Below are 14201 nucleotides of genomic sequence, written 5' to 3'. Positions count from 1 at the left end.
ATTTCATCTAGCACCTTTATATGTCTTGCCTGATATGGTACCCTGCACAAGATCCTATAGGATACGTATCTGGTATTATAAGTGATCAAATATATTACCTTATATCTTTACGCGTATTATGACTCATCTTATCTTCCACCTTTGTAGTAGAAAAAAGCCCGGATCTCCAGGGAAACCAGTTCCCACCGATGCATCTAATACATTATCCTACACTCTAAAAACTGAACTTCACCGTATAGCACGCTCTGCACCAACCACTGCCACACACTTAAAAATGAACTTCACCCCATAGCACGCTCCTAGCCAACCATGATCTCGAATGATATCATTATCTGCCCTGATTTGTTGAAAACGGGAGGCGTACGCCTTTTTGTGACACTTATGCTGTTCATAATTGTCACAAAAAAGGCGTACGCCTCCCGTTTTCAACAAATCAGGGCAGATAACGGTATCATTCGAGATCATGGTTGGTTAGGAGCGTGCTATGCAGTGAAGTTCATTTCTAAGAGTGCACGAATGATAGGGTTATCGCTTTTGATACGAGGAGAGAGGGAGGCGTACGCCTTTTTGTGTCAATTTGGATATATGATAATTGACACAAAAGGGCGTACGCCTCTCTCTCTCTCTCTCCTCGAATCAAAAGCGATAACCCTATCATTCGTGGCAGTGGTTGGCGCACAGCGTGCTATGCGGTGAAGTTCAGTTTTTAAAGTGTATATGGTGTTATCTCAATCCATCATGTTGTACCTTATCAAACACTGTATCCGATATATTATATTTTCTTACACATTGCACGTTATATTTTGTATTCCTGTCCGAGGGGACCAAGCCCTTCCTTCCCTCGCCTTGCCTCAACAACCTCGGTGTCGTTAACCCCGAAACAAACGAACGGTGAAGACTCGTCAATCCGCGCCTACATCATCGCCGATATTTTTGGGACACCGGGCACCGTTTTCGACCCCATTAGCTATTCCCGGCATTCATTTGGAGTCCTTTTAGCCGGAGACGCATTATCGCGAGCGACGAGTGAAGCGCCCATGCCAATGACCGGCACAGTGAATCTTCAATGTGTGCCATCAGCTGGCGTCGATATGCCAGCTGCTTCTGTTTATGCGGGAGAGTGCGCGTTCGGCGGCGGCAGTTTGTCTTCCAGCTCCGAGACGGGGCTGCTTATAAACTGCATATCCTGTTGTAAAAAGTGATAAATAAAAAAAAAAGAAGAAGAATAAAGTAAGAATAAGTCAAAGGCGCAGGGAAAGTCAAAACAGAATGTGCTCGAAAAACTGAAAAAATTGAACGTTTTTGGCCCCATGGAAAAAAAAAAAAAAAAAAGGAACGGAAAGGTTAACGATGAAATATATTTATACGTGTCTTCATTGCGATACAAACTGGTTAATCACTGCGATCGAGTGTTCCCATCGAATGGTACCTCGTGCGAATAACTTGGCGTATAGTTCTATTGTATAATTGTGGCGTATTCCCGTCCCCATCTTGAGAAGTGGTTACACTGCACTCTTAAAAATGAACTTCACCGCATAGCACGCAACTAGCCAACCATAATCTCGAATGATATCGTTATCTTCCCTGATTTGTTGAAAACGGGAAGCGTACGCCTTTTTTGTGACAATTATGAACAGCATAAGTGTCACAAAAAAGGCGTACGCCTCCCATTTTCAACAAATCCGGGCAGATAACGATATCATTCGAGATTATAGTTGGTTAGGAGCATGCTATGCGCTGAAGTTTCGTTTTTAAGAGTGTGGAAATTACAAAAAGATATTGTGGAACGGAACTCTTTTCAAGTCGTAAACGCTTGTCGCTCCCTCCCGTAACGTCATCACGAGGAGTCCAACCAATCAGAGCAAAGCGATACAACAGTATTCGTTCCCGAGGGATTCGGAGTTGCGCGTTGAGCACGATCGTCTGCTATCAGTATGCAGCGTCGATACGACTAACCGAAAGAGGAAAAGAAACGACAAAATATAGTAAGAAGATATTTTGAGAATTACTTATTTATACTTACCCAAGCAGCACAATGTACTGAAAGTCGAGTGCAATAGGGGTGGACGGGTAGGTGGAAGACCTTGAACAGACTCTTCAAACTAAGGAACATTGATAAGACACATACCGTCCACCCCTATTGCACTCGACTTTCAGTACATTGTGCTGCTTGGGTAAGCACCCATATTATCACGTGCCCAATATTGGGCGGATAAGAATGATCAGACGAGGTCTTTCCAAGTTACTTGGGAAGCCACGCACCATGCACTTTAGCAGACGACACGTGTCGTCTGCTAAAGTGAGGCGTAATGCTTTTTGCGTGACGTTACAGACGACAAGACGTCGTGCGCAGGCCTCGTGTACATTTCAATGCCCATCTTATATTTCATTTATTTCCAATCTTCCGAACAAGATCAATCTGTCAAAAATAAACCAGCAACCACAGCGGAAGCCAAAAAGAGCGCAAATAGCGCGCTAAACGTACCACGCATTCCCAGAATAGAAGTCTGTATAAAGAAACGTGACCCAATTAGATAACAGTAAGAAAAGCAAGCATCCCCAATCAGGCGACCGCTCTAAATAGCCCATTATCCCGAAGTGAAACAAAAGAGAGTCATCATCGAAGCTACCAGTTATCGCCTGGAAAGGGGCCAACGAGGCCTTGGCCGTGAAATAGCCGCATACCCAGGATACCTAGGATTCCTTCGCCTGTGGTTTCATGAAAATGGGGGGTAGGACAAACTTCAAAGACTCGCGTACACCAGCTCGCTCGTGCCCTTGCGTTCTGTTCTAAAAACTCCGAGGCGAAAAAAAAAAAAGTAATAATAATACGAGAGTAGAGGTATCGTACCGGGGACGGCTGGGGTTTGCGTGAAATGCAATTATTTTTCAACGAGTGAGAATGAGAAGATACTAAGTAACTGTTACTGCAAAATTACTCACTTTGGATAGGCGATGCAATAAGAAATAAACAAAGTGCCCTGCTCCCCACTCGGTGGGTACAGTTCTCTATAAGCTGAAACTGCGCTGATAACTCTCTAGATATAGTTTTTGCACACCTGGCCGACTAAATTTATGTTCTATTGATCGAGCGGTAACAGAAGAAGAAGAAGAAGAAAAAAAAAACAATAGAAAGCATTTTGAAACGTACAACAACAACTTTATTTTTAAGATGATGAAGTTATGATGATGGGAGTTTCATCGCGAGGGGCGATACCTCTACACCATTGCTGATGTTGATGTGGGGAATGAAATAATGAGCCCCTTCGCAGTAACGGTTCAAAGTCCTACGGTGTCCAAAAATGTCAAAAGAGCTTTGAGGGCACAGCGTTGAAACGTATTTCCCTGATGTACCACGCTTTTCTGCGTACACAATGTTTTTCGTGTATGTGGAGCTAAGCCACCTCCGTGACAGACTCTACGTGACCATTCAGAGTCCCAGCACTGTTCTCGACAGTGTTCCGCCTCCATATAAATTTAGCGGCTTCGCGCATTACATAAAAACGTCGAAGCCACTTCTTTATTCCGAAAGCACCCCCTCTATTATGCTCCTTCATCCTCTTACCGAGCGTTTCATGCGTGGGATGCGGACGCGGGCGTAAATATTTCGCTATTTCGAATCGCTGCTCGGAATACATAAGAAGTTATTTCGAATCGTCCTTCCATAAGTCTTCGAAATAGAAAGAGGCTGTACAGTGGCGACATCTGCTCGCCCTGTTCATGTATTCATGAACATCTACGTCCTGTTTAGATTCCTTCAGCATTCGCAATGACCTGCGCGGAAAACCGATGCTTCCTGATATGCATATATTCCTTATGGCGGGCTAGAATGTCCTTCTAGAAAGTCTTCTAGTAGTAGTCTAGTCGTAATCTAGTAGTCTAGTAGTCGTAGTCTAGTAGTAATAGTCTTCTAGAAAGTAGTCTAGAAAGTCCTTCTAGCCCGCCATATATTCCTTACACCCTTTTCTTCCTCTTTTTTTCCTTACAAACAAACAAACAAACAAACAAACAACCATCCTTTTCTGCACAGAGTGAGCTTTGTTACGTCACGCGCTATGATGTCACACGGTACCCAAGTATATATAAAGAAAAAGTTTCTCCAGCCGCGAAGCAACTGTGGCTATGAGCGAATGTACCGACGTGTACAGCTGGAGAGAGGAGAGCAGGAAGGAGCAGGGGAGGGGTTTGTATGCGTCCTGGGCCGGCTTCAGGGGGTCTAAAAGCAGCACACTAGACGGAAATGACTAGGCAGGACATCTGCTTCAATTGTGCCGACATTCGTCCGGAAAGTCTGCTGGAAAACAAACGGGGAAAACCCAGGACAGCACAGCCGGGGTTCGAACCCGCGTCACCTCCCAGTCTGCAGCGTGGAAAACGATCATCCTAACCTCTACACCATGCGAGCTGGTCGACAATATTTTTCTCCAACGATTAAACAACAATTCTCCCTTGTGGCACGGTTTGTGGATGATCGAGCCCGTTGGATGAGGTGGCACGGTGGATGACCTAACACGACGTCTAATCAGCTCAGAATGGATGAGGCAGCTCGATGGACAAAACGACACGATACAGTGAACCCTCGTTAATATGACCGCCGATAATCTGACATACGCGCTTTACGACCATGCTCCTTGGGAATAATGCAGTGAAACCTCTGCAAATCCCCCCGTTAATATGACAATTCCGCATTATGACCAAAATTTTCGGGAACGACCATGGTCATAATAACGAGTGTTCACTGTAGATGACATGATACGCTGAATGAGGTGGCACGAAATTGGATGAGGCGGCACGGTGGACGAGGCGACCACAAGCGCCACCGATGACCGACAGAAACATAATATTCTGTAGCCTCTGATGTATATAACCTTGGGAGTAAACCCTCCATTGACTGACCTCCACCTTCTTTCAATCAGCACGTTGTACTAACAGGGAGTCACGTGGCGCGAATCAATCTAAAGGTACTGTAAAGCGGCCTGCATACAATCTTATACTGCTGGCTCGTCTGACGGCCTGGGTGCTCAGTATACAAATGCCTCAAATTTCGTTCAGATCCACCTCGTAGTTTTTTTTTTTTATCCAGATTTAATATTAAGGACAACCCTGCGTCTAAGACCCCACACGAGCTCCGTAGTTCCTGTAATGTATGGCGGCGAACACAAACATGCCAATAACAATGGGAGCGTACAGCGACATCTGACCCCCCGCTTCGCCGGACGTACTACGATCACGTGATTTCCACGATCACCAATGTTCTTGCATTTCCAGAGAACATATGTCAGGAACTATCTCGTTTGAACAAACTTTTCAAAGGAAGTTCAATAAGTCGGCTACTTAGTCCATGACTTAGCCGATAGAGGTTTGGGAACATGTAACACTGTTGCTCGACGAATGGGGTTTCCCACCCCGTCGCAATTTCAGTCGCGGTTAAATATTCAGAGTTGTCTGTCGCACATAAAATTTGCAGTGTGGGTTCCTTTCGTAATAAGCTTTCAAATGCCGCTGCCAATATTAACAGCTTGACTGCCACGTTCCAACTTGAAGAAGAGAAATAATCGGCTATCTTCGCCCTCCGGTGGAATCTTGTAGCACGAACGAAAGTTGAATGAGTTTGTTGTACCTGGATTAAAAACAATTAAAAACCCCCAGTGCTGGGTAGGACGAGGACAGAGGATAAAAGGACAAGGACCGGCACTGAGTATTTATCAACGCACGAAACAACAGATAGGCAAGCAGATTTGGAAGAACTTGTTTCTGGTGTATAGCACTCTCTTTTGGTCGGTTTTTTGCGGGGTGAGAGTGGTGTCACTGGTTTGCTGAACCAACCAGTCCAAACGCTTGCACAGCTTGTTGTACCTATACTCGTCAAAGCCCTTTTACAGACTACTTAGCGTGACGTCAGCCAATCGTCGGCTACTTCCCTACAAAATCCACCGGAGCCAGGCCACGCATAACGTGGATTTTTTTTCAACACGAAGAGAAATCACCTTGCCTCCACGCCGTCTGGTCTATGTGTATCTTGGCAAAGTACCTTTGTTGGGAGGCGAGACGAGATAACCACGTGGTGTGGGCGGCGAGGGAGCAGTTGTGGTTTTTTTCTTTTTATTCGTTTAATTTTAGCCAGAATTTTTGACAAGTGCTATAGTCGTAGAGGCCCCGTAATGATCAGCGTGCCACCACATCTGTAGCGAAAGAGTTCGGTATAAGCTACGTCACACACGCACTACAGGCTTAACCAATAGTATACGATGCTGCTCATTCCCAATACGGGCAGCGTCAAGTTTTGAAGCAATCTTTGGCGAGTATGTTCTTCAGTCGGAGTGTAAAGCCCCGAATTTTAAATATGGGGTCATAATAACCGTACAGGAGACGGGTATAGTAGTTCCACGAGATCAGTTTTACGGGACTTTTTCTCTTTTCCGCGGTTCCCAAGTCACAAAAAAACTATATGCAACTACAAAGCATTTTGTTAAGCTAGTATTATCCCTTCTAAGTATATATATATATATATATATATATATATATATATATATATATATATATATATATATATATATATATATATATATATATACTCATGGAACGATGCGACAGCACCAGAGGACACGTGTTTCGCCGTGTTTGCGGCTCGTCAGCCCTGGGTAGCTGCGCATCGTTCGGGATTGGCAAACCAGGGGTCACTCAGCGAGTGATATACACCTGGGAGGGTGACTGAGCACTCCTCAATGCCACAGCGCAAGCCAGTGAATTATAAAAAGGAGTCAAAAGCCTTGAAAAAATAAGTAAATGACGCTAGACTTATTTGAAATTCATACCCAGGGCTGACGAGCCGCAAACACGGCGAAACACGTGTCCTCTGGTGCTGTCGCATCGTTCCATGAGTATCTGTTTCTCTACGTGCAGCCATAGAAGTCATCTTAATCTGTACGTTTGAATTTCAAACAAGTCTAGCGACATTTACTTATTTTTTCATGGCTTTTGACCCCTTTATATATATATATATATATATATATATATATATATATATTACGTGAGAGTGACACAAAATACTTGGAAACCATTCCCACATACTATGGGAACCGTCGTGTCGAAGTATTGCGCTGTCGAGGCAGCGAAAGTGGCCACGGTATATAGAGAGAAAGGGCGGACTGTTTTAAAAAAGAAAGCCACTAGTAGACGGGCTAAGCATAGCTCCCAAAAAAAGAAGGTGCGAATACAAGAAAAGGAGCTGGTGAAGCATCAGCTGCTTAGGAGTGAGGAAAGGCTCGAAAGGAAGGGCTGTCTAAATACGTCTGTAGTGCATGGGGTCTGTTCGTAGGTTATCGCTCGGAAATGTGCGATTTCCACAATCCGGGAAAGGACAAAAGCGGGGACAGGCCACCGGTACAATAATGGAATGATGGTAAACAATACTAAAGTAATGGAAAGGGCAAAGTTTTCATGCAACTAAACATAAATAAAATACAGAAGCCGACACTGAAGATTTTTGTTTAAGTTTAATTTGTACAAGCTTTCGCGTGGAGGTCCACGCTTCCTCAGGTACAAAGTGAAGTGGTGACACACATAAGTATATATAGTATAGACATATACACGACTAAACACACTGCTGTGCAAAGAAAGGGAAGAGGAAAGGAGATATGGTGCCACATGTCTGTGTACAATGAATAGCTGGGCAGACGGACACTTTGTACCTGAGGAAGCGTGGACCTCCACGCGAAAGCTTGTACAAATTAAACTTAAACAAAAATCTTCAGTGTCGGCTTCTGTATTTTATTTATGTGATCTACAGGACTTGACTCCCCTCTTCGTATACGCATATGCAACTAAACAGAAAAAAAGAAACGAATACTTCGTTATTTGCGTTAAAACCGCGACGCAGCTGTGGCTATGAGCTATGTACACACATGGACACACAACAGCGGAGCGGCAGGGTGGATCGAACATGAAGCCGATGTGAACACTAGCAGGTGGTACGCTTCCAATCCCACCAGCACTGTGCTGGTCCGAGGATATCCTGGGCTTTTCGGCAACCTCTCCATACGGATGTTAACACTGTGTTATGCGTGCCTTTTTTTTTTTTTTTTTTTGTATTCGCTGGGATGTCGCGCACATTAGCGCTCGATGTGAGATGGGACAGCTATAGCTCAAACTGCGAAACCAGCGGGGGACGAACTTCGCAGCCTTTTCAGGCCGGGTAGTAATTGAACGGGATTCTGTCGAGATTTTCAATGGCATCGTGAACGGTGAATGACTCCCTTTCATCGGAAGAGGCCATGCAAATGGTGGGGAAAAACTAACGGAGAGGAACTCCCACTATTTGCACATCTTCCTCCACGTTGCACGATTTTCGTGTTGGCTTTGGACTCACGTATTCACAGAAAGGAATTAAAAAGACTCGCAAATGCAATATAAAAAATATAAGAATTGTAAGAGATAAAACTTTTCAAAAATATTTTTGTTACTCGGGTACTATGAGGGTCGTCAAACGAGCTTGCCTAAACGAAAATGATTGGTACACAAATAGTCACAATACATCAAAATGTAAAATAGGTAGCAAACACGGATAAGAAATGAATGAAAGAGATAAGCACCACAGATAAGATATAGATAAAGAATATAAGCCCGGTAACAAAATGATCAATAAGAAAAGGTAAGAAATCAAAATTGACCCCATAGAAAGGAAACAGATAAGGACCCCAGAACACTAATTTTGTAGTCCTTCATCCCGGGGCCAAATCCTATACAAACAGACGACTACCTACAAAAAAATTGTAACAATAAAAACAATAATAATAATAATATGTTTATAAGTCCCAAACGTCGCCACACCAGCACTGGACGTTTGGGACTTATGTTCTATACGTGCAGCCAAAGAGCTTCGGCTACTTTTCTTCCCTTAATAATAGTAAGCCCTCTGACGACTTGGGTGAGATCGCATCATTCAATTGTGCGTTATCTCTTGTGTGCAGAGAAGTTGTCGGTGATTAGTCATCCGAACCTGAGCAGTGCCGAGATAACGGAGATCATCTTTAGGCTAGCGGATGCTCGCAGCAAGAACCTCTTGGACGAAGAAGGCCGGGATACCCACATCAACTGGAACTTCTACAATTCTTTCTTTTTCGCCATCACTGTCGTCACTACCATTGGTAAACACTCCGCTTATCTTATCTGTGCAACATCCGCAAATGGTCCACACATGTTTCACGTGACAATACGCCGACTGTACCGTCCACACCTATAATTTATAATAGGTAGAGGTACTCGTAGGCACACGTATATAAAACGCATTGAAAAGTAATCCTTCACGACATTCTGAACTTTACGAAACGACCAGTCAAATTTACTCGATGGTGCCGTTACATTGGTCGGTGACCGCGCTTCACTGAAGCGCTTTCGTGTTCGGCAGTGGAAGCACGCTTTACAGGGGCGTAATGTCCCATTATGAGATAGACGATTTCAGGAAATCCCAGTGCTCCTTGCGCACGCTTTGCATCCTGGGAGACTACTGTCATAAGGAAGAACAGCCCTTCACGTTTCGTTTTCGCTGACCTTGACGCCTCGTGGCCAATCGGCCCAGAGAGAAACAGAGAGAGATAGAGAGAAATCGGATATCAGAAACAGCTTAGAGAGACCTTCTCCTCCTTTCTGATAAGCAAGTTCCCATAGTTCAAAGCGATGCTAAGCTCTCTGGGATTTCCTCAAGTCGTCTTTTTTTTGAGGGCTCTGCAATAATGTCAAACGTGGAATGTCCCGTTACGGGTGTTGTTCACATATTCATCTGTGTGTGTTGTTTACATATTTATAAGCCTCGACGATATTGTGCATTATTATGTAAAATATCCGTTGCCTCTCAGGGTACGGCCATCTGGCCCCATCCACCGTATGGGGCCGCATCTTCTGCGTGCTGTACGCCGTCGTGGGCGTCCCCATGACGGGCATCCTATTGGCGGCCATCGGCGACCACTTCTCCCGAGGCCTGGAGAGTGCCAGGAGACGCAACCGACAGCGGTCTGCTCTGGGAAATCCCCACGTGAACGGTGGCAACTGGGGTGGGAACAGTGGTTCGCGTCTAGCCCTAGCGGGCAGTGCAGCGGCGTTCTTGCTGCCGTGGTTGGTGGTGTTTCTCTTGCTACCAGCGGCAGTGTTCAAGTTCATCGAGGACTGGACTTATCTCGAAGGACTTTACTACTGCTTCATCACGCTGGCCACTATCGGCTTCGGTGACTACGTTGCTGGTGAGTTGCACTTACTAACTGCGCTGATAAGACAACAACAGCTTTATTTCGAGATGATTGATTGATTGATTGATTGATTATGTGTTTAATGGCACAAAGGCAACAAAGGCCATAGAGCGCCAAAACTATGCTGAGTGTGTCGGAGACGATTATGGGAAAGATGATGTGAGAGAGAGTGTGGTAGTTAAAACCTATCTACAGGTATGAGCGATGAGCGATGATTGATTGACCAGGATAAGAGAGAGGGGGATGACGATAGCAAGCGAGCATGGCAGTTAAAAGCTATCTACAAGTGTGACAATGAGATATTTACATGAGGAGTTCGGTGATAATGGATAAAAGCGGAGCAATGCTTATCATTTACATCTACATCATCATTTCGAGATGATGGATGGGCAGTTTCATCGCCAAGGGCGATACTCTACCCCATCGCTGGTGACGATGCGGGGAATGAAGTTATGACACCCTTCACAATATGGCTCCAAGTCCTATGGTATCCAGAAAGGTGAAGAGAGCTGATAAGAAAGTGGTCTAATGTGATGGGACCTCCGTGCGCCAATAACTTTTCACTTGGAGCTCCATCACGATCTATTTGTCGGGCGCTGCCGTAGCATACATGTAGTCGCCCGCTTCGTGATCTTATTGTGACGCCTGGGTGGCGCGACGCAATAACGAAACCGAAACTGTTACGATGCGACACCTACTGGCCACTGTGGGAACATGACGCAAATGGAAAAGACAACATTGTGCTCGAAGGTGATGTTCAAATGCGCCGGAAGTCAACTACACCGTAGTTCAGCCTCATTTCTACGCTAGGATGACGTCTCAAGTCCGAGTCACGTAAATTGATAAGAATACCGTCATTCTAACCGTCCGAGCGTCGGTGTCGTCACGTTACCGGAACCTGAATCGTAAAAAGAAACAGGACTGAGAAAACATGACGTACGTACGCGATATAACGTTAGCATTATTCTAAATAGAATAGTCGACGCGGAGATTGCACGCTGACAGAGTGGACTCGCCCATCATCCAAAGCTGGTACAACCTTGGAAAATTAGACCAAGGGGTGTATGTTGGCTTCGACGCAGTTCTTTTTTTATTAGCTTACCTAGCGGTCGCCGGAGCAGAAACCCACAACGAACCTGACTTCTTTCGTTTAACAATAGCTCCGCCCTGACAATTAAACCGTTGAACGCCTTTTGTCTTCTTCACCTCCCCCCCCCCCCCTTTGTATTTATCTCCGGAGAGGGACTGGCTCATTTCCAGAGGGGGGGCCAGAATAGACGCTTACGGGAAGTACACCTTATTCTGAGCTCACGGCCTGCGCTCAAACCAAAATTAAAATCCTGTTGACGCATGGGGCTCACAGTGACCGCGTGCAAACTATTTCTATAAAGTTCACAGACAGTTATTTATCGAGTGAATTTGATTTAACCTCCGCGACGTCGCTGTCAACAAGAGTTTCTGATTCTTGCACTAGAAGGCGTCGAAGACGCCGATCACTACGTTTTAATGATTTGATTTGATTTCATTTATTTCATTTCGCGTACACGGAAATGAGGGTAACAGGCGCATTTCCGGTTCCCGATGGTCGTGTTTTGAGCAATCATTCCTATATTTATACGTACTTACATATACCTATTTGTACTGTTATATACACATATTATGTACACAAATTATATATATATATATATATATATATATATATGTAATTTGCATATATATATATATATATATAAACTATATCTAGAGCCTGAAGTTTTCGGGAAATATTTTTTTCTAAGTTCGGGGGGTAAAAATCGGGTAAACAAACATGTGCACTAAATTCATGCGAATTCGGGTGAAAAAACTCCCGGTACGCTAAATTCGGGGAGAAATCGGGCTCAGTTGCTCAAACTAACTGTAATGGTTTGGTACAAACGGCGATGTAACTGCATTTGCTGCCAAACAAGTAAGTTAGTGCATTCCTACAGACATCCCACTGAGGGGAATTTGCCGGGTAAAAATCGGGTGCCACCCTAAAGGGTGGACCTTCAATTCGGGGTGCAAATTCGGGGAAGAATCGGGTAAAACCCTAAAACTTCAGGCTCTAACTATATCCTCATACCCAAGTGAAGACTATTTACAAGGACTTACATACTCCCCATCCACCATCTCCTAATAAAGTTGTTGTTGTAACGTAAGTATTCCTAATAACCAAAATCATTCGTTATTTGTGTGCAAATGACGGGATGGGGTTAGTTCTTATCAAATGAATTTTATACGTATAACGGACCCCGAGACGAGGAAAAAGAAGGAACACACAAAACTTCGTCTCGGGGTTCGTTATCATGGATACTTATCACCAGGTCCCCAAGCAGCACAATGTACTGAAAGTCGAGTGCAATAGGGGTGGACGGTATGTGTCTTATCAATGTTCTCTAGTTTCACAAGTCTGTTCAAGGCCTTCCACCTACCCGTCCACCCCTATTGCACTCGACTTTCAGTACATTTTGCTGTTTGGGTCGCTTGCTACTTAACCATCATTTAACCGGATTTTATAGTAAGGGCGGATTCTAATGGCATATCGAGGAGGAGGATTGGGAGAAGCATCCACAGAGCCAGATACTCCATCTTCTTATATGTAGATGCCTAATTTGAACCTGAGTATGGAACTCATCTATCTTTGTCGCACACCCGAATAACGTCATGTTTTAGTCTCTACAAGACTGGATGTACGGTGCAAATCTTTTTTTTTAAATTCCGCGTTAGCGCCGCGAAGCAACTGTGGCTATGAGCGACGTACAGACGTGGACAGATGGAGAGAGCACAGCAGGGAGGAGTGGGAGACAGGGGGGTTAGTATGCGTCCTGGGCAGACTTCAGGGGAAACTTACCGATATTCATCGGGAAAGTTTGCCGGAAAATCCGGGGATGACCGAAAACAGCACAGCCGGTGACAGGATTCGAACCCGTGTCTCCTCCCAGTCTCGGCATGGAAAGCGATCATCTTAACCACTATGCCAATGGAGCTGGTCTTTTTTATTTTTTATTTTTCTCCGTTAACAAAAGAAACTACGAGGCTCTGTTGAGTTAATTTCAGATTCAGAATCTACACATCATAACCCACAATGAAACATGACCGAGCTCCAGACTACTGTTTCGAGATTATCCTCGACAATGTGCGTCGGTGTCAGTACTCGAGCTTAGACCTCGCGAATTACATGACGGGCATGAAAGCGAAAGTTACCATTCTTCATCCTCCATGCCACCCTAAACATCGGTGGTTCGCCATTGTAGAAGCGTGGTGTCCTTTGCGAACAAATTAAGATGGAAAGAAAAAAAAAATTAGTTTCGTTTCTCTCCGAGAAGGTCAGAAAAAAAGAAAGAAAGAGAGAATAGGTGAAAGAAAGCTGCGCAGTTGGCAGAGGAATTAAACGGCCGAGGAGACAAAGGAGACCGACTGGGTGACACTATTGCAGTTGGGAGACCAAGTATAGGCTCGGCTATTTCCGGCCCCGAATCCTCGTTGCCGGGGCTACTTTCTACAGGGAACGCTAACGGGCTCTCTTCGAAATTACCCCACTCGTAAGGAACAATAGCGGTCACGGTGGTTACCGTTTTTATACCCTCGATGAGACCCAGAAGACACAGAGCAGAACTCGTCTGCTCTGCAGCGATTCCCCGTTCTGCAAATTCAAGAACTCGCAAATCATTCCACCTAACTTTAAACCTGCAATCTTAAAATCTGTAGAGAAAATGTGTAACACGCTTTTGAGAAAGATATGGGACTGTTTTGCGCTTCATTTTAAAGTTTTTTTTTTTTTTTTCATTTACTACGCGGGGACGTTCAATCACTACTCGCAGACGACGGCGTTTAGTCTCCATGGCAACGGTCGCTGAATGATTTCGTGATTGGCTAGGGGCCTAGGGCCATTGAAAACACGATCCTCATTGGCTGACTCTTAGTTGTTACGTCACGTCGACG

General features: G+C 44.7%; 1 protein-coding gene across 2 annotated transcripts in view; it reads left to right on the top strand.

Annotated features, from left to right (window-relative positions):
• The window catches only part of LOC135397309 (potassium channel subfamily K member 4-like), a 50429-nt gene that overhangs the window by 27770 nt on the left and 8458 nt on the right, over positions 1–14201 (top strand). For both annotated transcript variants that reach the window (XM_064628797.1, XM_064628796.1), the window contains exons 3-4: positions 8970–9146; positions 9855–10235. In XM_064628797.1, coding sequence (XP_064484867.1) covers positions 8970–9146; positions 9855–10235 — 558 coding nt within the window. The remainder of the gene's footprint in view (positions 1–8969; positions 9147–9854; positions 10236–14201) is intronic.

The sequence above is a fragment of the Ornithodoros turicata genome, chromosome 6, assembly GCF_037126465.1.
Source record: "Ornithodoros turicata isolate Travis chromosome 6, ASM3712646v1, whole genome shotgun sequence".
NCBI classification, from domain to species: Eukaryota; Metazoa; Arthropoda; class Arachnida; order Ixodida; family Argasidae; genus Ornithodoros; species Ornithodoros turicata.
This window is presented reverse-complemented; position numbering and strand designations above follow the sequence as displayed.